The sequence below is a fragment of the Plecotus auritus genome (assembly GCF_963455305.1).
Source record: "Plecotus auritus genome assembly, chromosome: 6".
In the NCBI taxonomy this organism is placed as follows: domain Eukaryota; kingdom Metazoa; phylum Chordata; class Mammalia; order Chiroptera; family Vespertilionidae; genus Plecotus; species Plecotus auritus.
The window spans coordinates 31,701,644-31,729,320 of NC_137773.1; the positions used below are offsets into that span (position 1 = coordinate 31,701,644).

At 37.8% G+C, this 27,677-nt stretch overlaps 2 protein-coding genes across 6 annotated transcripts in view; one reads left to right on the top strand and one right to left on the bottom strand.

Annotated features, from left to right (window-relative positions):
* CTNNA1 (catenin alpha 1) overlaps positions 1-27,677 on the bottom strand; it is a 198,832-nt gene that overhangs the window by 120,263 nt on the left and 50,892 nt on the right. For all 3 annotated transcript variants that reach the window (XM_080672996.1, XM_080672997.1, XM_080672998.1), the window contains exons 4-7: positions 11,834-12,000; positions 11,197-11,316; positions 3,153-3,422; positions 528-731 (exon numbers count right to left, since the gene is read on the bottom strand). In XM_080672996.1, the coding sequence (XP_080529122.1) occupies positions 528-731; positions 3,153-3,422; positions 11,197-11,316; positions 11,834-12,000 (761 nt within the window). The remainder of the gene's footprint in view (positions 1-527; positions 732-3,152; positions 3,423-11,196; positions 11,317-11,833; positions 12,001-27,677) is intronic.
* Positions 1-27,677, top strand: part of LRRTM2 (leucine rich repeat transmembrane neuronal 2) — an 88,970-nt gene that overhangs the window by 43,193 nt on the left and 18,100 nt on the right. The window contains exon 4 of one of the 3 annotated variants that reach the window (XM_080673003.1): positions 791-886. The exons of the other annotated variants lie outside the window; for them this stretch is intronic. The gene's annotated coding sequence lies outside the window, so the exon portion shown is untranslated. Of the gene's footprint in view, positions 1-790; positions 887-27,677 lie in introns of those variants that run through there. 3 annotated transcript variants of the gene reach the window in all.

Sequence of the window (27,677 nt, forward strand, 5' to 3'; positions counted from 1 at the left end):
CCGTAGTTTGCCCAAGGCTGATATAGACACATATAAGCACATACATTTATATACACAAACATGCACACGTTCTAAGTGTTACTCAGTTAATCTAGATAAAGGATAGATGGTCGCTCATAGTATTATTTTTATAAATTAAAAAAATTGTATTTTTTTTTTAGAGAGAAACGGGGATGAGGAGTGGGGGATGGTGGAAGGAAGAAACGGCAATCAGTTTTTCACCCATCCATGCATTAATGATTGATTCTTATGTGCCCTGACCAGGAATAGAACCTACAACCTTAGCATATGGGAACAACACTCCAACCAACTGGGCAACCTGGCCAGGGCCAGAAGTTTAACATTTTTCAAAATAAAAAGTTGGGGAGGAAAGGGGCACACAGAAAGCCATTTATCTATTCCTTGAAAATGATGCTTCAACCAAGAGTCAAGGAGCCAAGAACATATTTGCCATTTATACTTAAAACATCTCAGATCCAACATCTGTGTGGAAAACTCTTATTTGAAAGAAAAGTTCTGATACTCACATTGCCCATGTACTCCGAGAGCAGGTCCTGCAGGGCCTGGCGGACAGCATTACATTCGGCCACGATTCTCTCACGCCGGTCATCACGAGTGCAGGATGAGTCAGCCATCAGGGCAGCCCCACTAATGATGCTTTCCAGGCGCTCCTCCAGGGAAGGCCTAAAGCGCTCCTCACTGAAGCTCAAGGGGTCCACAATGATTTGTTTCTGCAAAGGCAGCATTATTAAATGTTACTGCTAATCTCTGTTCCCTCCATTATTTCCAGAAGGGGAGGAAAGTGCTGATTAGAAACATCAAGATTTAACACAAAAATTACAATGCCTGAAAGTTATACTCCTTGACAAATGAGGGGCCATACTACACAAGTTGGTCTATGGATCACTTCTCGAAGAAGGCATTGGAAGCAGGACTATCCAGCTGAAGGCATTGGAAGCAGGACTATCCGGCTGAAGGCACTGGAAGCAGGACTATCCACCTGAATGGGGTCTGGATAAGGTATACCACAAATGGCAAACAAAAGTATGTCAGCATAAAAATCATGTTCAATCTACTTAATCTGAACATTTAAAGGCCAGACTATGTAGTAATATTAAGTTACCAAATGAAAATTACAGGGAAAATAAAAGTTAGCTCTCTTTTTCTTTTCTATGTACAGAGTATAAAACTGCTACATGACACTGGCAGAACTGTTTCACCACAAAAATTTAATAAAATTGACACCTGTCTTCAAACTTTCAGAATGAAATGCATTTATAATCAATTTCAATCTGTTTTCTCCTCACACCTCATCAAATGTTTATGAACAATTCAGTCTCAAATTTATCCTAAATTTATGTCTAAATTCAAGGCTTTTTTTTTTTCTCAAATATCTCTAAGTTTTCTGTAAGAGATGGTAGCAATCTGTCCCAACAAAGCCACTCTAGGATATAACTTTCCCAATAAGAATAAGTGCTTACTGTCTCCCCTTTATTCCCTTAACTCCGCTTATATCCAGCTTTACCAGTGATGAGTGAGGTCACAAGTAAGCTATGGTACAAGGTCAAATATCAACACCCCCAGGACAGTGGCTATTGGTCTCCCTCCAACTTCTCCACTTGATACAATTTATCCTTACACTGGTAAATGTCTGGGCAAGTATTTTACTTTTAATTTGTCTTTATGGGGGCTATGTTCTTATTGATTTAAACATAAATGCCAAGGTTTTTCTTTAAAAAGCTTGCCCTTTTCCAATTAAGTGTACATTTCTTCTTTCCCTTTCAAAGAACCTCCCCCCCCCCGCCCCGTTTCAAGATTTAGCATGCATACCTTGAGTTCATTATTAACCTACATTTTAGCTCATCATTTTTCTTACCAGATTAAGTTACTGCAGGATTTCTCTGGTCAAAACAGAACACACAATGCATTCTGACCAACAGGAATGAGGAATTAATGGTCCCAGAACTTAAAGAGTCATAGCGCTGCAACCCACCTGTGATCATTCAGTCCAACCCCCTCACCTATGAATTAAGTGGCTTCTGATATTACTCAACTTAGGGCAAAATGTGACTTACTGCTTTGAAAGAGACCAATATACCCTACTGCCAAATACGAGGGGGGGAGGTGAGGGGGGGAGAAGACGGACAACACCACCAGTAAATTATAAGATGTATCATCAGAGTTTGCTATAAAGTCATTTTATGCTTAAGGTTCCAGAGTAAAAATTCAGTTCTAACACCATGTTTTCATAATTTATGTAAAGTATTAAATCATCCATTCGTATCAGCAAGGATCAGTTACCCACACCAAAGTAAAGTACTGAGACAAAGCAAAGGCAAGGAAAAAAATATTAAAAATAGTATGCACTCCATTATATTGATTCTTTACTTTATAGCATTCCTACTTATGAAAGATGCTGGCAACCTGGAAAGTAATTTTCCCTTATGTTAATTAAAATAACAATAATAAGATTTTTTAAAATCTTAAACTGCTGTCATCTACTGAAACCAGAAGGCAGTGTGAGCAAAAATTTTAAAAAGAAACCCACCAAAAAAAATTAAGATTAGATACATAGGATAGTGTGTACATAGAATGTATAGGCATCATCTACAAAAGGTAATTACATGGCATTATGCTACGAAAGTATTTTAGCACCAAATTTGCTTCCACTTGATTAAATTTTGTCTATTATTACAATTTAGTCATTGAGAAAAAAAGTATATCTAGACAGACAAGATGATGGCACGTCTGTTTTAGTCATTTATGATGTATCTTTATCTCCAACCAGACTGTGCATTTGCCTCTGTGTCTCCCATAGCGTCCCATCTACCAAAAGGTTAAAATCTTGGTTGAAATGAACTGAACTCATGTCCTCAATAAAGAATGACCTTGTAGGAAACACAAGATGCATTAAAGAATTCAGAAGTTTAATCAAACTAAAAAAGAAAAGAACAAGAAAGCAAAAGAGGAAGAGAAATGCTTTAGGCCAAGTCAAGATAAGTAGACTTGATGATTCATAAAATTTTTTTCTACTTAGATTGTACATCTAATAGAAATTGAGCTTTCATTAGAAACCTTGATCACATTTCCCCAGAAATTTTTAACTTTAGGGGATGGTCAAGAGCCTGTAGTTTCCTCCCTGTATAACTTACATCAAAGTTATTGAGCGCATATGCCAGCTCTCCTCCTCCTCCGCCCTGGTGCTGGGAGGCATCATCCGATGCGGTGGCCTGGGCTGCATTGGAAATGCCTGTGACTGCCTGCTGCAGCTGCTTGTATATCAGGTCTCTGTTGGCCTTATAGGCTGCAACATCAGGGTGCTGTAGGCATGCCTGGGAAGCAGTATAGAGAATCGGAACGTTTTTCTGCAGGATTCCTCTAGCTGCAGCCATCTGATCACGATGGCCCACATCTTTCAGTTCCTATAAGAGTAAAACAATACATTTTAACAGTTCTATTCATATAACATTTTGTCAGTAAATATTGAAAGTTAGAATTTTTACTAAGTAGACACAATATTTTCATTAAGTCTGGCTTGGAAGCTCATCACAAAGGAGGCAATATGGCTTAGTACAGTGGTCGGCAAACTGCGGCCGCAGTTTGCCGCTCTGTTGACTAATGAGTTTGCCGAGCACTGGCTCAGTAGATAAGAGTTCAAACTTTTCCAAACCACATAGACCTAGATTTCAATCTCCAGCTCTACTTTTTCCTAACTATTGTGATCTTACTTTAAGTCTCCATGGTCAGTTTCACCTTCTGTAAAATAGGAATAAGTACCTCTCTTATCACTATATTGAGGATTAAAAGGGATAATGCACATAAAGCACTTAGCACAGCACTAAATAAAAAGTGAAACTTAAAACTGATTAGCATCTTGATTACAGCTCCAACCAAAATAGAATAATCATTCAGAGAAATACTTAAAGTAAGATTTATTATAAGGAGTTTTTTATTAAGTTATAAAATTTATTACAAGAGTTTTGTGAAATTTGGGATAAGATACCACAGGAGTACACAAACTATGCAAACCAGCCAGGTATTCTCCCAAGTACACGACTCCTTCCCTCCTTTCCCCCTCCCCAAAGACCATCTTAGAACACAGGTCATTAGGCACAAAGCTGAGGCTCACGTGTTCCATATTGAAAATCAAAAGGTTTATATTTCACTATAATACTCTATGTACATGTGGTCTTAAGTGAAAATGTCCTTTACAATTTCCTCTACCCCATAATTATAGTCTACAGCAGCCGTGGGCAAACTACGGCCCGCGGGCCGGATCCGGCTGTTCTATCCAGTTCTCTTGCTTTCCCCTCCACTCCTTTACTTTGAATTTATATTAGTTTACACAAACACTCCATCCATACTTTTGTTCCAGCCCTCCGGTCCAGTTTAAGAACCCACTGTGGCCCTCGAGTCAAAAAGTTTGCCCACCCCTGGTCTACAGTTAAAAAGATTTGAGGTTCCTCGTGGTTTACACTACTAGCCTCTAATTGGTAGACAGGGTGAATATGCTAAGTGACAAATAAGTGATACCAACAATAAGCGAGATGTGAAGGGGTTACTTCTGATATCCCCTTGTTACTGAAATTACTCAAACAAATAAAACTAAGTCTTTAGTACCAGTAACTGTGGATCACCACCACAGAAGAGAAATATGTGACCACCAGAGCTGTTCCAACTCTATTTTATGTGATCACAGAATTTCAATGTTAATGTCACCAAATGAATCCTAAAGTACAAATTTAAATGTGTTAAAAAGAAGTACTAAATGTGTAAACATGTAAGAGAAAACTGACTAACTTAGAAAGGCCAAAATCAATTACTCAAAGTCTGATTCAACTATTTAAATGCTCACCTTTCTAGATGAGTTCCTAACTAAGCATTAGAAACACCAAACTCTGAAACTTCATCTCACTATATATTTTAGATTTGCATCTTTATTTAAACCTTGTATAATATGACAGCTTTCTATTCCTCCTAGAATTCTTTTCTCATTTGAAATCTGAATTTGCAAGTAACAGCTCACAGCATTCCAAATGCCCTGTAGCACAGCACAGTACATTAGGCTAAATATTTAGAAACAGGACCCTGTGGATTTAGAGTGTCAGTGATCATTTTAAGACTCCAACTATTACAGGGAGCTGAGGCTAACCATTATGCGTAAACAGCTGGTGCACAAATTCTGAGTAGAATTTTCTAAATGTCTTGCCCTCACCACAATCAAGGACTTTTAAGTCTTCTAGGAAAGCATTTGCCTTGAAGCACTTGTATTTGTCCTCTGTTTTAATACAAATGTTTTGCAATCAGTTTTGGCATTCTTTGTAAGTACCTATAACCTAGATCAGTACAGCCGTTTACAAAGGTTGTTAAAGAAATTTGTGGTCACCTAAAGTTAATACATAGTGTCTGAATTACTATTCAACGCCTGACTTTCCTAAAGCCACTGCCTGGCCTGGTATGATAAAAGTCTATCTACAATTGAGGCATGGGGGTGGGCCACAGCATGGAGGATGACATGATGGTAATCTACGTGCTGAAGTTCCAGCAGGAACAACACACCTGTTTGCTGGATCACTGAAGTCAGTCAGAGTCATTAGAAGATGGAAGGGAGAGCTAAACCATCCCTGGGAACTGACTGACACTTGGACAGCAGCCTGGTTTTTAGACCACACCATGTAATTCTTTCCAAGTGTAGGCTCAGTAACATAAATCAGGCACCAACAAGAGTGCTCTTAAATGGAATATAATATGTTTGCTTAAATAGTTAAAGAGGATATAAAAGAATGTTTTCCTGGGAAATAGCAAGGCTTAGGAGAAGCCCAGGAAGTTCAACCAAATGAAATAAAAGTTTAGCTTGAATTTGGAGAATTAAAAACAAAACAACAACAAAAACCTACCTTTCCAAAGACTATATCAGGTTAAGTACTCAGAAACAGAATCCCCTGGATTTAAAAAAACTATCATCTCAAGACTCAAGCTATGACACGGGGCTAGGGCTAACCATTATGCTAAAGCTGCTGGTGCACATGTTCTGTATGGCATTTTCTAAATGTCTTGCCCTCACCACAATGTATCTCTGAATAGATTCCTATTTACCAAGTATTGGGGAATATATTTGAACCTATGACAGCTAAGTATCATCATTTGTTCTAACTGCCAAAGTACTTTAACTTTCACTATTATTTTTTTTAATCCCCACCTGAGGATGTTGATTTTTTTTAATTGATTTTAGAGAAAGAAATGGGGAGAAAAAGAAAGAAATATCAATATAAGAGAGAAACATCGATTGGTTGCATCCCGTACATACCCCGACCAGGTATGAAACCACAATCTAGGTATGTGCCCTGACCCAGAATCAAACTCGCAACCTTTTTGGTGTATGGGACAATGCTCCAACCAACTGAACCACCCAGCTGGAGCACTACTACTTTCTCTTTAGAACTGCTTTTGCTGTAACACAAAGAAATTAGATTTTGTTAAGTACAGATATGAAAATGGACACTATCACAAGGAATTATTATTTTTATTTACTATAAAAATAATAACCAATCATAAGTATTCTTTTCAAGATATATAGTGCTTATAAGTAATCCAAATTAGTGGGAAAAGTGAGCTATTAAGCAATATAATACTAGTAGGTTACTTATGAAGTAAGAGTCCCTTGGTCTACTTTAATCTTCATGAGTCTTCAACTTCACCAATTTGGTTATGTTTCAGGCAGACTCAGGAACAAACAGAAAACACAAGGAAGAAATGACTCCTTTTAATGTAACTAAACCAACATCACATGCAGTGACCAAGAAACAGAAGCTAACTTTTAAGCAATCTATAACACTCTCTTACCAAGAGCTGGAAATTCAAAGTGAAAGTTTCCTCTCATTTCCCTCTTAATATAAAATTTGATCATGTCTTCTCTTGGACTCAAATGACTAACCTCTGCTCCATCTATTTTACCTTAGCATCAAAGAAAAGCCTACAGCCTAATGGAAATTCAGCACTTCTAGTCAGCCAATAATATTCTAGACCAAGAAAAGTAAAAGATTAGGGACACACGCAAAGTTCCATTCCAGGATGGATGTGTAGTACAGGTAAGTGGCTTACTTATTCACTCATTTGTTAAATAAATATTTATTGAGCACTACTATATCCAGACAATGTTCTAAGCACTAAGGATTATAGTAGCAATTTAAACAGACAAAATCCCTGTCCTCTGGAACCAGAGAGCCCCAATTCAAAACCTGGCTCTACAACTTACTAGATGAATGACCTTGCCAAATTATTTAATCTCTCTGTGCTATATTTCCTTCATCTATTGGAATTAATATCTGATCAATTATAGTATCTACCTTACACCATTTTGTAAAGACCAAGTTTGTGTTTATAAATGGCTTATAAGTGTTTAGCACATAGTAAACACCTTTTTAGAGTTATTTATTATTTCTAGCAACAGCCCTCAATAGGATGGAGCTCCTAGTTTTGTGAACTCTGGTCTCCAAACAATCCCCCCCCCTAGGTCCTTTGAATGAACCCTCAGGGACCCCAAAAAATGCTGGGAAGAAAGAATGTATAAGGATGTGAGTTTTGACACGTGAAAGACTTTGCCAAAAGCTGTAGCAGGTTTCCTGACTATTTTAAAAGGACAGTTTGCCGTGGACCCAGACTTTATATGCCTGGAGATGATTTATGGAAGCGAGGGAGGGAGGGAGGAAAGTGGGCAGAAATGGGTGAATGAATAAATGGTTATGTGGGCAGGTGGACGGATAGATGGGTGGGTGGGTGGGTGGGTGGGTGGGTAGATGGATGGAATGATATCCCCTGCCCCTGAAGAAACTTTTACATGTTTTTGCTCAGAAAAACCTGAAGAAATAGATAAATTCCATAGAGCCTATAGACCTCATGAGGTTAACATTTCCTCAATAGGTGGCTGCTGCTTAAATGATACAAGGGAGGCGAAGGGAGCCAGTATATATTTGGAACCCAAATACTGTTCTTGAGGAAATATCCCTTTTGTGAACTAGGGCTGCCTGCAAAAATAAGAGGCTCAATGAGGAGGTAAATTATTACATACCACGCCTGGGAACAGATGAAAAAGTCAAAGGTGAAAACAGTCTAGGGCAGCGGTCACCAACCGGTGGCCCACAGACCACTGGTGGTCCATGAGGTCCGAAAGGTTGGCGACCGCTGGTTTAAGGAAACCTTTGGAGCAGCGATCGCCAACCAGTAGTCCATGAGGTCCGAAAGGTTGGTGTCCGCTGGTCTAGGGGGCTAAGCATATAGTAATAGAGGAATTCTGCCAGGAAAAAAGTGTGGAAAAATGGACCAGTTACTGAAGGAGGCCAGTGGGCAATATCCAAAAGGGAAAATTTCCACCAGTCTGGTACCTTAGGATAAAATGAGTAGCAATCTACTTCCTAAGAAAAGCACTAGTTTATAAGAATACATACCAAGGCCCAGACCTATAAAAGGCCATTTTATGAACAGAAGGCACACAAGAGCCTATAGCCAGCCTACTCAATGGATTTTATTGTAGGAGGCTAAGGCTAAAGGTTAAAGAGTTAGACCCAAGAAAATCTATAAATAACCATCACATACTATAAACCCAAGACAAACTTTAAAATGGGAACAAGTATCACTCAAGATACCAGCAGTAAACAGATAACAAAATCAAGCTAGGTAGGTATTTCTAAGATGGTTTAGGGACTACGCTACAAAGGTCTGGGCAAAATACAGGGAAACCACAAGGTCATTAGAGCACTTAGGCCTGAAGAGACAAGAGGAGACAGTAGTTACCATAATCCAGGGAACAGGTAGGTGTGTGGAGAATACCACCAGACACAGGATATGACTTTAAGCCACCCAGGACAACCAGCCAGGAGAATAAAACCCCAGCCTCACTCTCCTATGTCCTCTGATCTTCTATTCATGCTCCCATTGGCCAAAGCAACCAAGAGCCAGAGGGCAAAGGAGTCCCTGGATGCAGCCTAGACAGGTGAAGTTCCTGAGACAGAGAGCAGGATGCACAAGGGCAGAAAACAGATATGGAAGGGCAAACAGAAGATCATCCAGCATGTTACTTAATAACTTCAAGATTTTTATGACATCTTATTTTGGAAATGTTTGAAACTCTTCATGGATTCATGGCACACAGAATTAAAAGTCTGGCAGCATTTCCAGTAAGTTTCTTCAATAGCATACAAAATTCTGGACTATTATGTTTTATCTCAAGAACATCACTGATTTACTTATCCCACCATTTTACAAAGATATGCAAGGGTATCAGTCTAAATGTTCTCACTTTCTTCACATAATATTAAGTCTTCATAAACCAAGATATGACTGACTAGGTTTTAGGACAATGCTACTATTAGCAAGCTTTATTTTTTAAATATAACTAATATTTATTTCAGGTATTCAAGTGAGAATTTATATCAAGAACATTAAGTAAAATAAATTATAGACATAATTTGGCCATCCTGTGTTATTTATAGAATTACCATACTATTATATATAACGAGTTCTTCTAAGGATTGATCAGCCCCAGCAAAAGGAAAAAATTACTTGAAATTTCTGTGATAGAGACATAAGCCACGACTAGGACAAATGCTAAAAGTACATTGATCATACAATAACAATATTACTCAGACAGTACACCAAATCTCACTATATTATCATATGTAAAAAAAAAAAAAAACAAAAAAAAAACAGGATCTCATATGTGCAGATCCAGTCTGATCACATCTTCTAGCTTGAAATATGAGCAATAACTACTATTCACCAATTGCCCACTACCTGGCACTATATTACATATATTATTAATTTAATCCATTAGTTTTATACTAATGTAAATATAACCAAATGCAAGTTACTAAGAAGTCTTCAAAGCTAAGGCTGTCAAAAACTGGACATTTAGAGTATTGACCTCATTTTTCTCATGCTTGTCAGAGCTCTTGTTGGGTATTCTGTCCCCAAGAAAGCTACCCCCATCCTGGACCATAAGGTAGATCTTCATTACTCTGAGTCAGACACAGTATCTGCTTTCCTCTTACCAATGATTAGTGAGGAATGGCTATGTTACACAATTCAGATTTAGGGCATATGTGTTAAAGGCTTCTGGAGTGTTTGCTTATAGACATAAGGAACAATCCTTTTATTTTCTCACTGGCCATACTGACGTGCATAAATGCCATGCCTAAAGCTTCAACAGCAATCCAGTGCCAGGCACTGAAGATGGCAGTGCTGGGAAATGTCAAGAACCTGGATCCTTATTGATATTGCAAAGCCTTTAAATTTAACAATCCTGAAGTCAGAAATATAACTTGCGATTTCTAATTAGTGAGAAAATAAATCCTCCATTGTTAAGTAGTTTTGGAGCTGGCTTTTCTGTGAACTGCAATGTAAAATATCCTAACTGGGATATGTACTGGCTAACAATAATAATAATTTATATTTCTGGGCTTCTTTAAAAATAAGAATTAAAAACTTGATCAGGACTATGGAAGTTGTAGAAAGCTGAATGGTGATATATGCATCTCCCCTACAGAACACACATCTAACACACAGCATCCAACAAGAAGGGCACAGGGAGACTACAAAGCATCCTAACAGCAGAAAACCTCAAAGATTTAGCAAAGCTTGAAAATAAGAGCATTGATCCACATGCCACACAACACAAATTTCTAACACTATGGAAACTATTAATAGCAATTAGTAAGAAATACAGTTGAGCCTTGACAATGCAGGTATTAGAGGTGTGAACCTCCCCCTCCTCGCCACCCCATTCGAAAATCTATGCATAACTAACTAGTTGGTCCTCCACCTCCTCGGATCTAAAATATACATAAATAGTGAAAAAATATGGGGAGAGGGGAAAAATACTTTCTGATATAGAAGTCATTCCAGTATGTTTGAACTGGTTTAAGGTTTTTTAAAACCTGAGATAAATGCCATTATCAACTCAAGTTAATCCTCAAATGCACATAACTATTACCTCTCCTACACTATCATAAATTGCCAAGCTACTTAAAGCAAAATTTTTAAAAGATTGAAAATAAGAGCATAACGTGAATACAACTTAATTTTTAAAATGGTAAAATGTTTTAATGGTACTACATTGGCAGATAGGTACTGTAAAACTTAAATTTTTCAAACTAGTAATAATATAAATAATTTTAATATATCCCTAAATCATGACTATACCTGTTGTCTTTTAGCTGCCATAATGTTCAGTTTATCCACTTCAGGTTTCAAGGCTTTATACTGTATTCCTAAGTCTTGTTCAGTGCCGGCATTCCTCAGTTTCAAGATACCATCTTCCACCTATTAAATATATCCCCCCCAAAAAATAAAAATTATAAGTAATTCTTGTATAAGGAATTTTTTATGCCCTGGAAGAGCAATTCAGACAGCAATTCAAACTTTCTCTCTAGTTTACATGGCACTCAAACATTTTAGCAGCTACTACATTGGAAGCTTTTTGGGAGCTGAAAAGGACAGTATTACTGATTTCTATTTAAGAATACAATTTAACATATCTTGGTTCCTCAACTCTGGAACTCAACTGGTATAAGGAAATGTTTAATCACTACTACAAAAAGGGAAGGACTCAAAACAATACATTTGCTACAAGTTCTTCATTAGAACCAAACAACACAGCTCACAGTAGAACCAGTATGACGTACATTTGGAATAAAGGAATAAGTGGAAATGAAACAAAAACATCCCTGGTCCATTTAAGTAAACCACTCCATGTCCCAAGGAATGCTGAATTAAGTATGGCCAGTAGCACTTTCACTGTGATAGAGAAAACAAATTACAGACATAGGCCTGTACTTACAACTTTCAGCTGAACAAGTAATTTGTAGACATCTGCCATGTCAGCCAAAATAAGCAGCCGGGTAACAGCAGAAAGCAATGCTCGAGCTGCCCGAACCATGTTGCCACGTTTCACAGAAGAGCAGGGATCATCTGCAAACTCTCCTGCAGCACTCTTCATTAAATCACCTGTTTTACAGAATGAAGAAAACAAACAGCAGAAATGAGCCGAACAGCTGGTCTACATTTAAAAAATAAAATAAAATAGCCCTGGCCGGTTTGGCTCAGTGGATAGAGAGTCAGCTTGAGGACCGAAGGGTCTTGGGTTTGATTCTGGTCAAGGGCCCTGTTTGGGTGCATGCAGGAGGCAACCAATCGATGTGTTTCTCTCACATCAATGTTTCTCATTGTCTTTACCTCTCTCTCCCACTCTCCCTAAAAATCAATAGAAAAATATCCTCAGGTGAGGATTAAAAAAATAGTTCAAGCTTTGTATATTTCATGCATGAAATTTAAGATTTTTATTTTTGTTGTGTTTTTCTTTCATTTGTTTTAGAGCTGTTACTAAGAGAAAAGCACCCTCATATGTTGCTGGTGAAAGCACAATATTTGGAAAATGATTTGGTACTATACATCAAAAGTCTTAAAAAAGTACTTATTTCCAATAATCTAATAATACTCCTTTCAAAAAGGAACATTATATGTATCCTAAGAAAACTAAATCCAAGATTTGAGTGGGAGAAAAAATTGGATCTACTGCAATCTATCCTCAAATCCACAGAATTATACAGAAATATAGGAACCATTATGTAGGACCACCACGCTTCATTAACCATCCCAACTATTTAATGTGTACAGCTCTAACAGTAACAGGAACTCACTGATACGTGGAAGACAGAGTTCAGTTACTGATACTCATTTTTCTCATAGTAAAACATTGCTAACAACTCAAATGCTCAACAATAAGCATCTAGTTAAGTAAACTATGGTCTCGGGCTTAATCACAAGGAACAACAACAGCCTGTAATTACTGGAATCGAGAGTCTAGGACTACCCCAGTGGTCGGCAAACCGAGGCTCGCGAGCCACACGCAGCTTGCGAGCTGCGGTTTGCCGCTCTATTGACTAATGAGTTTGCCGACCACTGTCCTAGTTCATAGGTTGAAGTTCAACTACTGAGCCACAGTGTTCCTCTTTTAAATGCTTAGGTCAGTGGACAGCAAACTCATTAGTCAACAGAGCGGCAAACCATGGCCCGCGAGCCACATGTGGCTCGCAAGCCGCAGTTTGCCGACCACTGGTCTAGCCTATAATTGACTATTCTGTAAATAGAAACATATATATGAAAAAATGTTAAGGCATATGATGGAACCTTAAACAACAAAAGAAAGAAGTTATAAATGTGTGTAACCTGGGTTTAAAAAAGAAAGATTGAAGGGTTAAAAAAAACAACATTTTATATAACGAACAAGTATTATATCCATAATAAAGAAAATTAAGCTAAAAACATATACATGTTACTATAGTTATTAGGAATATCCAGCTTATATAACCCTAAAATACAATGCTAAAAATTTATATATAACATTTTCTAGAAACTTGTAAAATAACACAGTTTTTGTCATTCATTTCTATTAGTAATCATTTAAGGTGCCTATATCATCCCTCTTTTCCCATAACTGAAAACAACTGCAGGACCAGGGCTATGTCTGTTCCACCAGTTATACTGTCAATACCTATATGGTGACTATGTTTATGTACTTGGAGAATCATATACTTCCTCCCTTGACTGAATGTGTCCACTTCAGATTAAAGCTTAAAGGCCATTCACTCTTCTCTTCCATAAATGTAAAACGTACACTCTCAAGAAACCTAGCCACTTCTGAAGAGATCTACCAAATTTCTCCTAGCTATCAAATTTACTTGCATAATATGAGCTGCCAGAGGTGCTGGGTGTGGGGGTGGAAATTCACCCTCAGATTCATATATTAATTAGGTTTAAAAGTACCATATATACTAAGAATAAAGACAGGCTTGGGCTCTTATCTATTAGGTCAGAAATAACTCACAATGAAGAATCTCACAGTTATGTTTTTTCCTGTATGTAAAATACACACATATGAAGATACAGACATATGGTAAGTATTATGTGGATACATGACATTAAAAATGTTATCTCATGGTACTTAAAAAGACAGAGTTTATTCATTTATTCAACAAATATTTGAGCACCCACAATACATCAAAGACTGTATGAGGTGTAGTGATATAGTGTGCAAGAAACAACCCATGTCCTCATGAAGCTGTATGGAAGGGGAAAGACAGACAAGCAAACAATTAAAAGCTAATTAAGACAAGGCACCTGTACTCAATTAGCAAGTATCACAATGCAATCAGACTTACTAGTACAATAGCACTGTGGACATGGTGCTATATAGGAAGATGGTAGGAAAAGCTATTTACTCATAGAAGTTGTCTCAAAAGTCTTACAGAAGATTTTTGCCTTAGGCAATATTACTATTAAACAAGAGATACAGGAGAAGATCCAAGATGGCGGCGTAGGTAAACACCTAAACTGCTGCCTTGCACAACAATTTCAAAACTACACTAAAAGACAAAACGTCTATCACCTAGAACCACGGGAAAGCTGGCTGAGTGGAAGTTCTACAACTAGAAGAAAAGAGAAGAGAGCATTGAGATGTGCACAAGTGCTGAAAAGCTGAGGTACGGAGGCGCGCATATCGGGCTGGCAGCGGGCGACTGGTAGCGCTGCTTTTTTCAACCCGAAGGGAGATAAAGCTCCCGATTACTCTGAACTCCAGTTTCTGGGGAGACACAGGGGGCCCAAACTCTTACGGGGAGAAGCTGGACTGTCTGCCATCGGGTCGGAAAGTGAGTGTGGCTTGCTTGCAGGGCTGCGCGCAGGAATAATTGTTTACTGCACTGGGGCGCGGGATGTGGGGATGCGGTCGGAGACGCAGAGCAGGCTTACTGGCAGCCATCACTATTTGCCACGCCCTAGCCTAGTGATGCCCTGAGACCCTGCCCTGCACAACCTACAAACCCACCCAAGCTCCAAGCAGCGGCTTTAGCATATGAATGGCCTGCCCTATCGCAGCTTAACATAGCAAACTTGCAGCCCGGGTCAGACAGCTCCAAAACCTCCAAACCCCAAGCAAAGAGGAGAAAAACTCTAGTTCTCGCTGTAGCGCCTGCTGGGTGGCCTCAGACAGTAGCTGACCTGCACCCCATTGGAGATCCAGAAGCCAGTGTACCTAGTGGTCAGGGTGAGACACCAGATTGCAACTCCTCACATCCATAAGTGACACATTCAAGAGGCAGACTCAGTGAGCACCAAAGCCCCACTGAAACAAGTCCTACACCATAAGCGAGTCTCCAGCATAGCAGTTCTTCCATTATAGACACAGCGGATCCTCACAGCCAATTGGCCTGGAGGTCAATTCCTCCCAGTGACACCAACAACAATCAAGGCTTAACTATACCAAGACTTTGTACTCAGCCCACAAAGGGGTGTACCAAGAGCGTCCACCTTAGGTGATTGGGGAGGCTGAGCTACTGGCCCCTATAGGTCACCTACCACACAAAGCCACTCCATCAAGACAGGGAAGCAGTAAAATGCAGAGACAAAGAAACATGTCACGAATGAAAGAAATGGAGGAAAGCAAACTACTGGATGACATAGAGTTCAGAACCACATTTATAAGGTTACTCAACAATCTTCTAAAAACCACCGAGAAACTTGATGAGACCTCTGAGGAGCTTAGTGAGACCTTCAAGGACCTTAATGAGAATGCAAAAAAATGGAAAAGGACCAGTCAGAAATTAAGTATACACTGTCTGAAATAAAGAATATACAGAAATTCAACAGTAGATCAAAGGACCCCAAGAATCAAACCAAAGATCTGAAATATGAGGAAACAAAAAACACCCAACCAGAAAAACAAAAAGAAAAAAGAATCCAAAAATATGAAGACAGTGTAAGGAGCCTCTGGGACAACTTTAAGCATACCAACATCCGAATTTTTGGGGTGCCAGAAGAAGAGAGAGAGCAAAATATTGAAACCTATTAGAAGAAATAATGACAGAAAACTTCCCCTACCTGGTGAAAGAAATAGACTTACAAGTCCAGGAAGCGCACAAAACCCCATACAAGAGAAATCCAAAGAGGACCACACCAAGACACATCATAATTAAAATGCCAAGGGCAAAAGACAAAGAGAGAATCTTGAAAGCAGCAAGAGAAAAACAGTTACCTACCTACAAGGGAGTACCCATACGACTGTCAGCTGATTTCTCAACAGAAACTATGCAGGCCAGAAGGGAGTGGCAAGTAATATTCAAAGTGATGAACAGCAAGAACCTACAACCAAGATTACTCTACCCAGCAAAGCTATCATTCAGAGTTGAAGGTCAGATAAAGAGCTTCATAGACAAGAAAAAGCTAAAGGAGTTCATCACCACCAAACCAGGATTATATGAAATGCTGAAGGGTATTCTTTAAGAAGAGGAAGAAAAAGAAAAAGGTAAAGATAAAAATTATGAACAACAAAATGACAACAAATACATACCTATCAACAAGTGAATCTAAAAATCAAGTGAATAACAAATCTGAAGAACAGAATGGACTGGTGAATATAATAGAATCAGGGACATAGAAAGGGAGTCGACTGACAATTCTCAGGGGGAAGGGGGTGTGAGGGGTGCGGTAAGAGATTGAACAAAAATCTTACACCTATGGATGAAGACAGTGGCAGGGGGTAAGGGCATGGGGTGGGGTGGGGTGGGGTGGGGTGGGGTGGGGTGGGGAATCAGGTGGAGGGGAGCTATGGGGGAAAAGAAAGAGGAACACCTGTAATAATCTGAACAATAAAGATTAAAAAAAAAAACAAGAAATACAATAGAATTTCACCTGTTTATTGAGAGCTTATTACACACTAAAACAAACAATTTCACTGCCAGGTGAACAAAGCTAAACAAGACAATCCCTTCTTTCAAACGGTTTATAGTCCAGAAAAGAGGAATGTAATCATACAGAAATCATGTGGCATGTTAACCTTCAAGCTGTAAGAAAGGCACAAAGTACTACAAGGTTTCAAAGGAGGATATACTAATGACCAGCAAGTTTTATAGAAGACATGGCACTCTGAAATAGACTCTACCCTCCAAGGATAGGAAGGACTTTGGGCAGTGGAGTTAAAAGAATTAGCACTTTAACAAAAGGAAAAGCAACATAATAATATCCAACATTTATTAAATGTCCACTCTATGGCATTATCACATTTTATTTAATCATATCAACCACCTAGAAAGTTAGGCTAATGTTCGTCCTTCTTTACAAATAAGACAACTAAAGCATAGGTTAACTAACTTAATCACAGTCTCCTAATAGTAAATGGTACAACCAGGTTTTGTAATGCCAATGCTTGTATTCTTATAACCACTTATCAAGATGAGATATATAAAAAGAAGGCATGCCTGGGGGCTGAGTTCTCAAATTAACGGATGATGGGGATAGAGAGACTACAAAGAAGAATCCCTGAACCAAATAGCAAATTCAAAGCCATAGATACACAGGATTAACCTAACAAAAGTAATACAATAAACCTAACCAGAGAGATAAGTCAGAAAGCTACAGTGAGAGCCCAGGAAAGAAAAGTAGTAAATTATAAAGGGAGGGGTCAAGCCCTGGCTGGGTGGCTCAGTTGATTGGAGCACCATCCCGTGCACCAAAAGGTTTCAGGTTCAATTCCTGGTCAGGGCACGTACCTAGGTTTCTGGTTCAATCCCCATTTGGGGCACATATAGGAGGCAACCAATCGATGTTTCTCTTTCACATTGATGTTCTCTCCTCCTTCCCTTCTTCCCTCTCTCCCACCCTCCCCTTTTCCTCTCTTTTAAAAAAAAATCAATTAAAAAAAATATCCTCGGGTGAGGATTAAAACAATTTAAATAAAAAATAAAGGCAGGGGTCAAATTATATGAAAACCTTTGACTATGAAGAGTGAAGGGAAAAAAAGCATCAAAGATTACTTAAAGGTTTCAAACTAGGGTTATCCTGAAACAGAAAAGAAAACCATAGCACTGTATGACTGCACATAAATTAGGGAAACTTTAAAAAAAAAGATGGAGCTCTTGACATTATGAATTTGAGGAGAAATACTCTATGACAATAGAAACAAAGAGAACCAAGATGATGAGCTGTCAAAAACAAGAAGAGAAGAATTTGCAAGAGAAAATTGGTCAACAAAATCAAATGCATATATACAGATCAATGAAAGAGAACTGAGAACCCAAAAATACAGTTAATTAAATTTCAACAAGGCTGGCAATACCACTTAATAGGAGAAGAAATAATCTTTTCAACAAATAGTGGTAGGACAGTTGGATATCCATATGCAAAAGAAAAAAGTTGGACTCCTACCTCACACCATATACTTTCACAATAGATCAAAACCTAAATGTGGAGCTACAATTATAATACACTTACAAGAAAACATTGATAGAAGTTTTCATGACCTCTGGCAATGGTTTCTTAACTATGACACCAAAAGCATAAACAGAATAAAAAATAGATTAATTGAACATCATCAAAATTTAAAATTTTGTGCTTCAAAGGCCACTATCAAGAAAATGAAAAGACCCACAGAATGGAAGAAAAATTTTGAAAACCATGTACCTGATAAGAATCTAGTATCCACAACATATAAAGAACTTCCACAATAAAAAGATAATACAATTTAAAATAGGCAAAGGAATTATATACACATCTCTCCAAAGAAGATACATATATAGCTAATAAGCACATGAAAAAATGTTCAATAGCCATAAGCCAATAGCACACCAAAATTACAATGAGATATCACTTCATATAACCAAAAAGGCAGATAATAAGAAATGTTGGTGACTATGTGGGGAAATTGAAAACTTCATATTCCATTGAAGGAAAGGTAAAATGATTCAGCCACTCTGGAAAATTCCTCAAAAGATTAAATGTAGCGTTACCATGTGACTCAGCAATTCCACTCCTAAGTATATATCCAAGAGAACGGAAAATATGTCTACACAAAAAACATATACATGAATAAGTTCACAGCAGGACTGCTCATAATAGATGAAATGTGGGCACAACCCAAACATCTACCACTAATGTATGGATAAACAAAATATGGCATTTGTGCATACTGGAATCATGCAAGGTGAGGATTATCTGTATTTACCTTTCAGGAGTGCTGTGGATATGAAACCAAATGTTCTCAGAGTGCTTAGAACAGTGCATGCACTCCCATGCTATTTACTATCACTGTTGGAATTAATTACAGATAGATTGAGGGGGAGAGGGAGGCAAACAGACAATAAAGACATAATTGAAGATTGAATACTCTAGATCACAGAGAGGAACACACATAACAGGACCACAGAAGGAAGTGAGAGCCATAAAATGAGGAGGAGGAATTCTTGTACCCTCAGATGAGAAGTGAAAGTAGAGATATCAAGAGGCTTCCAGTTGGGGGAATCTCAGTTTTCTCAGAAACAGTAAATGAGGCTCTCCTAAAAAATGAGCAGGATGTCAATGGAAGCAAGAGGTGAGGATAGTGGAAGAAACTGAAGCAGTTGCTACTAGAAATAAAAAAAGGTGTTAACCTGAGGTAAATGTAAGAACTGTGGCAGAACTGGATGAATTTAAAGTAGTTTCTTAAAACTATAGTCCAACTAAATGCATCAAAATTCTCCAATTGACTAGCTTATATTTGAATAGACAAGTGAAAAGTCTTGTAAATAATTTTAAATGTAATGTTTATTGCTTAACCTCACTGTACTAATTCCTCATTTTCCACCAACTCTAATTTCTCTTTCACTATTTCCTCCCACTCCCCTCCCTCATTCTCATTTCCACCAGGTTCTTCTTAAACAGTTTCATGTCTTTGACAGCTAGCATGATATCGTTCCAAAATAATATTGGGTCATATGACAACCAATATGTGGAACTGGAAGAAACAAAGTAAATGAAATATATTTACATCCACTCTAATCTCTTTTAGCTCACAGCCATAATAATGGCAAATCCTTAATTCATGAATAACATTCAAACTTTCTCTACTCACAAAATGATGAACAAATTTGTAAATAGCCACAACTAAAACCAAAGACCTCAAATTTCTCTTAAGGGTCATCTCTGTAAAAGTAATATGACACTAAAATTGACTTGAGACATTTAATATATCCTATATAATAAAAGGCTAATATGCAAATTGACCGAACAGCAGAACGACTGGTCACTATTATGCGCACTGACCACCCGGGGGCAGACACTCAACACAGGAGCTGCCTCTGGGTCGTCAGTGTGCTCCCACAGGGGGAGCACCGCTCAGCCAGAAGCCAGGCTCATGGCTGGTGACCTCAGTGGCAGTGGCAGGAGCCTCTCCTGCCTGCATGGCAGTGCTAAGGATGTCCAACTGCCAGCTTAGGCCTGCTCCCCGTAGGAAGCAGGCCTAAGCTGTCAGTTGGGACATACTCCGAGGGCTCCTGGACTGCGAGAAGATGCAGGCCAGGCTGAGGGGACTCCCCCACCCCCGAGTGCACGAATTTCATACACCGGGCCTCTAGTTAGAAATATACAGGTCATTTCCAGCAGCATGGAATGGAGTGACCAATGGTCTGCAGAACAACTTGCCCATGTTTTATTGTGACTACTGTGATACATGCCTCACCCATGACTCTCCCTTCATCTATAAAAAAAGACACATTGCACTGGTAGGAAACACAAAAAGAATGTGAAAAATTACTATCAGAAATGGATGAAAGAGTAGGCTCAGAGCCTGATTGACAAAACAACCGAGCATTTCAGCAAGGAAAGATACCTCCTACTCCATTCTCTGTTCCTCCTTCCGCAGGGGACAATGATCCCACCTCCCCATACCCCACCCCTACCCCCAGTCTTCTAGGTCCTCCTACTCCTGGGATGATGCCAGTGGGACCTGCTCCTGAAATGAAGCCACCTATGGGAGGGCACATGCAATGATGCCTGGGCCCCCAATGATGAGATCTCCCACCAGTCCCATGATGGTGCCCCACTCAGCCAGAAATGATTCAACCAGACAAATAAGGAAAGAGGAGAGTCTCTATCAGTTTTATATTACTTGTTCTATTTCACCAGGAGTTCATGGTACTATGACTCTGGATGTTTTCTAACAGAAAACAAGAACAGGAAGATTCACTCCCTCTTCCTATCAGAGAGAGAATAGTTTTGGAGGGGAGTAGTGGGCCAAAAAATAAAGCAATTTCACTGGTATTGTGAAATGTGAAAATAAAGTTGTCAACTCTTTTTAGTTAAAACAAACAAACAAACAAACAATATATATAGCCCAGCTGGTGAGGCTCAGTGGTTGAGCTTCAACCTATGAACTGGGAGGTCTAGGTTCAATTCCTGGTTAGGGCACATGCCTGGGTTGTGGGCTCAATCCCCAGTAGGGGGCATGCAGGGGGCAGTTGATAAATGATTCTCTCTCATCATTGATGTTTCTATCTCTTTTTCCCTCTCTCTCCCTTCCTCTCTGAAATCAATAAAAATATTTTTTTAAAAACACAAAACTATAATGGCAAATCCTTAAAAAATAATAAAAAATCAAGAGTCCTTTAAAAACAATAAAATATAACTAGTTTATATTTGTTTAAGCATAGTTGTAAGAGTTATCAAAAGCACTATTTCCTCATACAAAAAGGCAAATTGGGAAAACTGAGGAAGACAAGTAATCTGTCTACAGTCACATGATCAGCAGTAAAGGTTGATTATATAACTGGGTCTTCTGGCCTGGTCCCAATTGTCTCTAGTCAACTACACTACATTTGGTATTAACTAAGACATAAAGAAGATGAAACTTAAGAACCCACTACTATTGTTCTATCTGTCATGAAATCAGATCTGTCAACATACCCATCTGCTGGCATTCTTCCCTCACTAAGCTGAAGACAAAAGTTAAGTTCCTCTGAAGCAAAACAAGGACAAAGGGCAATTGTAAAGAAAGTAAACAAAAAAAACACAGAGTTCTACATTAGAACAGGACAAGATCAAGCCCTCTCTAAAGCATCAAATATCTTGAGTGAATTCTCTTCAAAGCAATCCAACTTTTTATAAAGTTATAAGGAAAGAACAGGTCTGAAAACTGTAGGAGTGTGTGTGCATGAGAGAGAGACAGTAAAAAGAAAAAAAGAAAGCTTGGTTTTTCTTTTTAAACATGAACCTAGGAAACATGAGATATTCTATTATGCTGCTCCTTTAAAACAAATAATGTCACAAAGTAATGTTAATGAATATACAATTGACCCTTGAACAAGGGTTTGCACAGGTCCACATAAACGTGACTTTTTTTTTTTTTCAACAAATACCTGCACTGTTCCAATCTGCAGTTGGGAGTCCATGGATAAGAAAAATTGTAAGCACTGATCTATGCCATTTTATATAGAGGATTTGAGCATCCTCGGATTTTGGTTTCTGTGCCAGGGGTCCTGGAACCAATACCCAGCAGATACCAAGAGACAACTAAGTTTTGGGGGAGACAAATGTTATACGCATATTTGACTGCATAGGGGTCAGTGCCCCTAATCTTCGTGTTGTTCAAGAGACAACTGTACATTATTCTCCCAGAACACTGTCTGGTACAGATAAAACAAGGTATTGGAATTGGATCTGAATCCCAACTTGGTTATTTGGCAGTGTGTGCCTTTCGGTTGCTTTATCTCTACCTGTTTTCCATAAAATGAGAATACCATCTGCCACCTCACTGGGTTGTTTTGAAAATTAAATGAGGTAATAAATGTGAAGCTCAACAAATACTTCCATGCTGCTTTCACACTACCTATCTACTATCTTCAATTCTTAAATTTATTCAGAACATGATCATTGTACATACACCAATTGTTTCTTACATTTTTAGAAATAAAGTCATGCTAGCAATTTTCCTAAAGCATGAAGGAAAAACTAGCTTTTAATTTGTAATGTTGAAGCAGTAAAGAGGGAGCCTCCTTCACTCATTCCCCATAGTGCAGAAAGTACTAGTAAAAACTAACTGGTCCTTTTGTGGTAATAGCTACAAACAAAGCTTGACTTATAGTAGTTCTACTTGCTGGGCATTAACTTTTCCATCTTTTTTTTTTTTTAAAGGAATTAAACCAACCTGAGGTTCCTTCCTGTTTTTAGCAACTTGTAGTCTGCCTCACCTATCCCATTTACAACTCCACATACAAAAAAGTTCATGTCATACTAAAAGAATAGCTCCCAACCACAATGCCATAGGGAGGGTGCCAGCTATGTAAATATCTCTACAGCCTTCAAAAGTCCTCCAAGGAGATCCAATAGATAAAGCAAAATAATACTAAGGTTACTTCTAATATGTTCATTTCTACCTTGAGGTCCAGAAAAAATATAAAAATTTTGTCAGCCCAGCAGAGAAACATGGCTTATCTTTTGTAAAGTACATAATCCACCCATTCCATGTATCTTTATTAATGGGGAAAATTTTTATTTGCACCTTAAATAGCAGATATGGGACAATTTATACTGCACAATGAGATTGGAGAACACAATGTGTTTATGTTATAAAGATGAAATAAGGAAGACCACACCAATAAACACAATATTAACAGAGGTAGTGTATCACTAGGTGACATAGCCTGATGGGTAATTATTTCCTGCTGTTTATGTTCATGTGCTTTCCTTAAATTTTCTATTATACACGTACACACACACACACACACACATATATATACTAAAGGAAAGTTTTTAAATGATCAAAAATGTAAAATATCTTTAATTCATGTCTATGATACATAAAACCCAGGGTTTCCTAGAAAGAAATAACCTAAATCACTCAAAATGTCTATATACAAAATTTCTTCTTTTTTTCCATGGTATAAAAAACTCATAGCAATTAGAGTCACTGCAAAAAGAAAAAGTAAAAATAGCATACATTATGAAATATGAAAGCTTTGTGAATCAGCTGTCTTGAACGCTTATCTAAAATATGGATAAGTGGTAAAATAAGGGGGAGGGGGCATATGCAGCCCAATCACGTCTTTATATTTTGTTTAGTTTCTGTAGAAGTTCAACTGTTATAGACACTTTAAGTAGACATTTCTTAAAACATTTTATGAGAGCATACTATTATCAATTGCCAAATCCAACAAAGATATTTTCAGACAGCCACCTGAATATGCTTTTGAGAAGCAGCAAAAAATAGCCTTGTGTGGAAATGACAGAAGCTTCCAGAAGAGTTAAGACATTTACCATCAACATGTTCAAATTATTTATTCATTTCAGAATCAATTTCATGGCCATAAGTGGAATTCCAATTCCTCTTCTCCCACAGATTTCCCAGATGCCCTTGCTCAAGTTTCTTTTATCTCTTTCCCTTAAAAGGATTTTTAAAGTTTTTTTCTCCTCAAATATCTCATACTACACTTGTTATCAATTACAGCCCTTAGTCTTTTATTTTTTACCAAAGTCACTTTTTTTAATTTATCTTTATTGTTGGAAGTATTAAAGATATCCCGTTTGTTTTTTCTCATTGACCCCCTCCCACCCCTCACCTGCCCCTCCCAGGCCTTCACTACACTATTATCTGTGTTCACAGGCTATGCATATATACATACATGCACTTAAGTTCCCCAGTTAATTTCTCCCCAGCCTTCAGTCTTTTAAATAAAAACTGTCCTGCCCAGCCAGTGTGGCTCAGTGATTGAGTGTCAACCAATGAACCAGGAGGTCACGGTTCGATTCACAGGGCAAACGCCCAGGGTTGAAGGCTCATTCCCCAGTGTGGGGCATGTATAAGGCAGACGATGAAGGATTCTCTCTCATCATTGATGTTTCTATCTCTCTCTTCCTCTCCCTTCCTCTCTGAAATAAAAATATTCAAAATAAATAATAAAAATAAAATATAATAAAAACTGTCCTATTTACCACACTCCTTTTAAATATTTGAAAAGTGAATAAAACTCTGACCATGTAGAGTTCTACATTAGAGAACTCTTTGGTTTTTCTAGTTCAAAAGAGTCCTGAAGTCATATTACTCTATAGAGGATATTATTCAGTCATCGGGCCTAAACGAGCAGTCAGACTTCCCCCGAGGGGTCCCAGATTGGAGAGGGTCCAGGCTGGGCTGAGGGACACCCCCCCCCACCCAGTGCACAAATTTCGTGCACCAGGCCTCTAGTATATATATTTTAGAATATAATAGAAGTAATCCTGTTATTTGCAGATTTTTAATATTTCCTACAATTTTTGTGATATCATACTATGTTAGTACAGTTTTGGTAATTATACTTAAAATCTTTTTTCTTGAAATATTAATGTTTATTGCATGTAATATTATATTTAAAATCATTTTTCTTGAAAAATACATGTATTTTAAAAATTACATGGTAGGAAAATTATTATTGAAAGATGTTCAGGATCCACTAAAGGAAAATTAATACTGAAAGATGTTCAGCATCCATTGAGTGAAAAAAAAATGATAAAATGGAGCAAAACGTATTTCTATCCACATGAATATATTCATAAAAAAACAAACTGGAAGGGTTTAGACCAAAATGTTAAACACTGGTTTCACCTTTGGGTAACAAAAATCATAGCTGATTTTTATTTTCTTCTTCTTGCTCTTACTATTAAAAGCATGTATACTGCAGAAAATTACTTTTGTTTTAAAAAAAATGTTTCCAGTTCTACCTAGGGAATAGCCAGAGGAAAGGAAAAAAAAAAAACAACAAAAAACAGAGCAAGCCAACAAGCAACATCATAGGTTAAGTCTGTTATAACATTGCCCCCAACTCCCATATTTAATGGCTTGGCATCTTTTTACACAATAGAAAATAAAAACAATTCAGCCCTGGATTTTGAATACCTAAAACTTCCCTATCATGGGATTCCTAATTCTTGTAAGTTACTTTTTTAGTGCTTTATCTCCACTCATTAAATTACTTTACACCAAATTCTCTTAAATACATCTGATTAAGTTTAGGATCTCATCAGAAAATGATACAACTATTTTTATCATTCCACCAACTTTTACTTTACAAAATAATAAACTGACAGGGCCAAGGCTTCACAAAATTATTTGCTACTCCAAGATAATCAAGAATTAATACCCATTTCCCAAGCTGTCCCACTCCCTTCCCCTCCCTTCTTCCCCAATTTTTAAAATTCATTTTCCATGGTCTGGTAATAAGACATTTTCCACAATTGTCAATTAAGATGAACTGGCAATATAGTTGCAAAGAATAACAAATTTCATAGTCCTATGGGAAGGAACCAAATGGTGATCTCTATCTGGCGTAACCCACATGCCCTGTGACATGATGATGAATCTGAATAAAACATTTAATCCTTTCCACCTTTGCCTTTCCATTCATCAATGGAGGATATTTGGCAAAAACCGAAGACCCCTAGATGATACCTCCATAATTATAGATAAAGTGACGATTCAAAGAATTCCTGAAGGACGCTTTAAGAGAACTTGACTGGGGTGTCAATGTTTAGCTTTTGAAAAATCAACCCAGGAAATAAATATTTAAAAGCCCATCAGAATTTGTTCAAAACACACCCAGAAAAACTCTTCACCTACATCCTTCCCCATCCCATGGCAGTAAGGAACAGAGCTTAGAAATTCTGACTTTTAACAGTCAACAGAATAGATTGATTTTATCAAAAACATTAAAATAAGAGTACCACACATATTCATGTTCTCCTACTAATTCAAGCATGCCCTACTGTTATTCAGAAACACTCCAAAGAGAGGCACTTACTTTCTGATTACACATGCAAATAAATGCATAACATGCATTTCAACTTGGGAATCACTTTCTTAAGAAATTAACTAGTAGACATTACTGCAATATCATGATTGAAGTCATGCCAAAGTCAAAATTGTAATACCTGAGATAACTTCCTTAGGTACATTGGATACCAGGCAATAATATACTTGCTGTAGTGTTATTATCCTGGTTAGTGTTATTTTTGTGAGTTTTACAAGATAAACCAAAAAAAAAAGAGGAGCAATTTCAAAATCACAGCAAACATTAAAATCTAGTAAGTTCGTTTTCCTTTCCTCACTTCCAAGCCGGCTACACCAGAACTTGAGTCTCTGCAGAGCAGCATATGCTCACACAAGGGTAGTGATCCAGAAAACAGACAGCATCCTTGACACATCTCAAGTCAAAGAAAATACAGCCTCCACTCTAGAGACTTACAGTTTAAGTCAGACAGACAACTTTAAGACATAAAACACCTGAATGGCAACCAGCTAATGATTTTTTGGAATTTACATTTAGTTTTTCCTGTTCAGGTTAAATGAAGAGCAAAAGAAAATGGAATAAATTGTGACAGTGGAGGAATGGGGGTCAATAATGAACAAGTGCTAAATTAATCACAGTCTTCAGGAACATATGAAGGGCAGGAACTGGAGTGGGAACACTTCCTAACAACAGACCCAGCCATTAGGGGATCACATGAAGAGGTATCCACAAAAGTAAGAGGAGAAAACAGGATGAAAAATCTACCAAGATGGCATGCGGAAAAGGCAGGATAACAAATGAGAAGCCAGAACTCAAAAGCAAGAAGAGTATGAGAAAAATCAGCTGCTTTCTTGTTAGGTTTAATTTCTTATTATTACACTAATCTGAAATCCTAATTAACTTAACTTTAAGCTTTTTCAAAATGTTAAATCTTTCTTTGCTATTGCTCTTCCAGAGCATTATTATTAACACTTTTTGAAACTCATACTCAACATTCTAGGGTAGGAATACTTGTCATTTTTCTCCTGTGAAATATTCAAGAGCCCATATAAAAGATCAAGC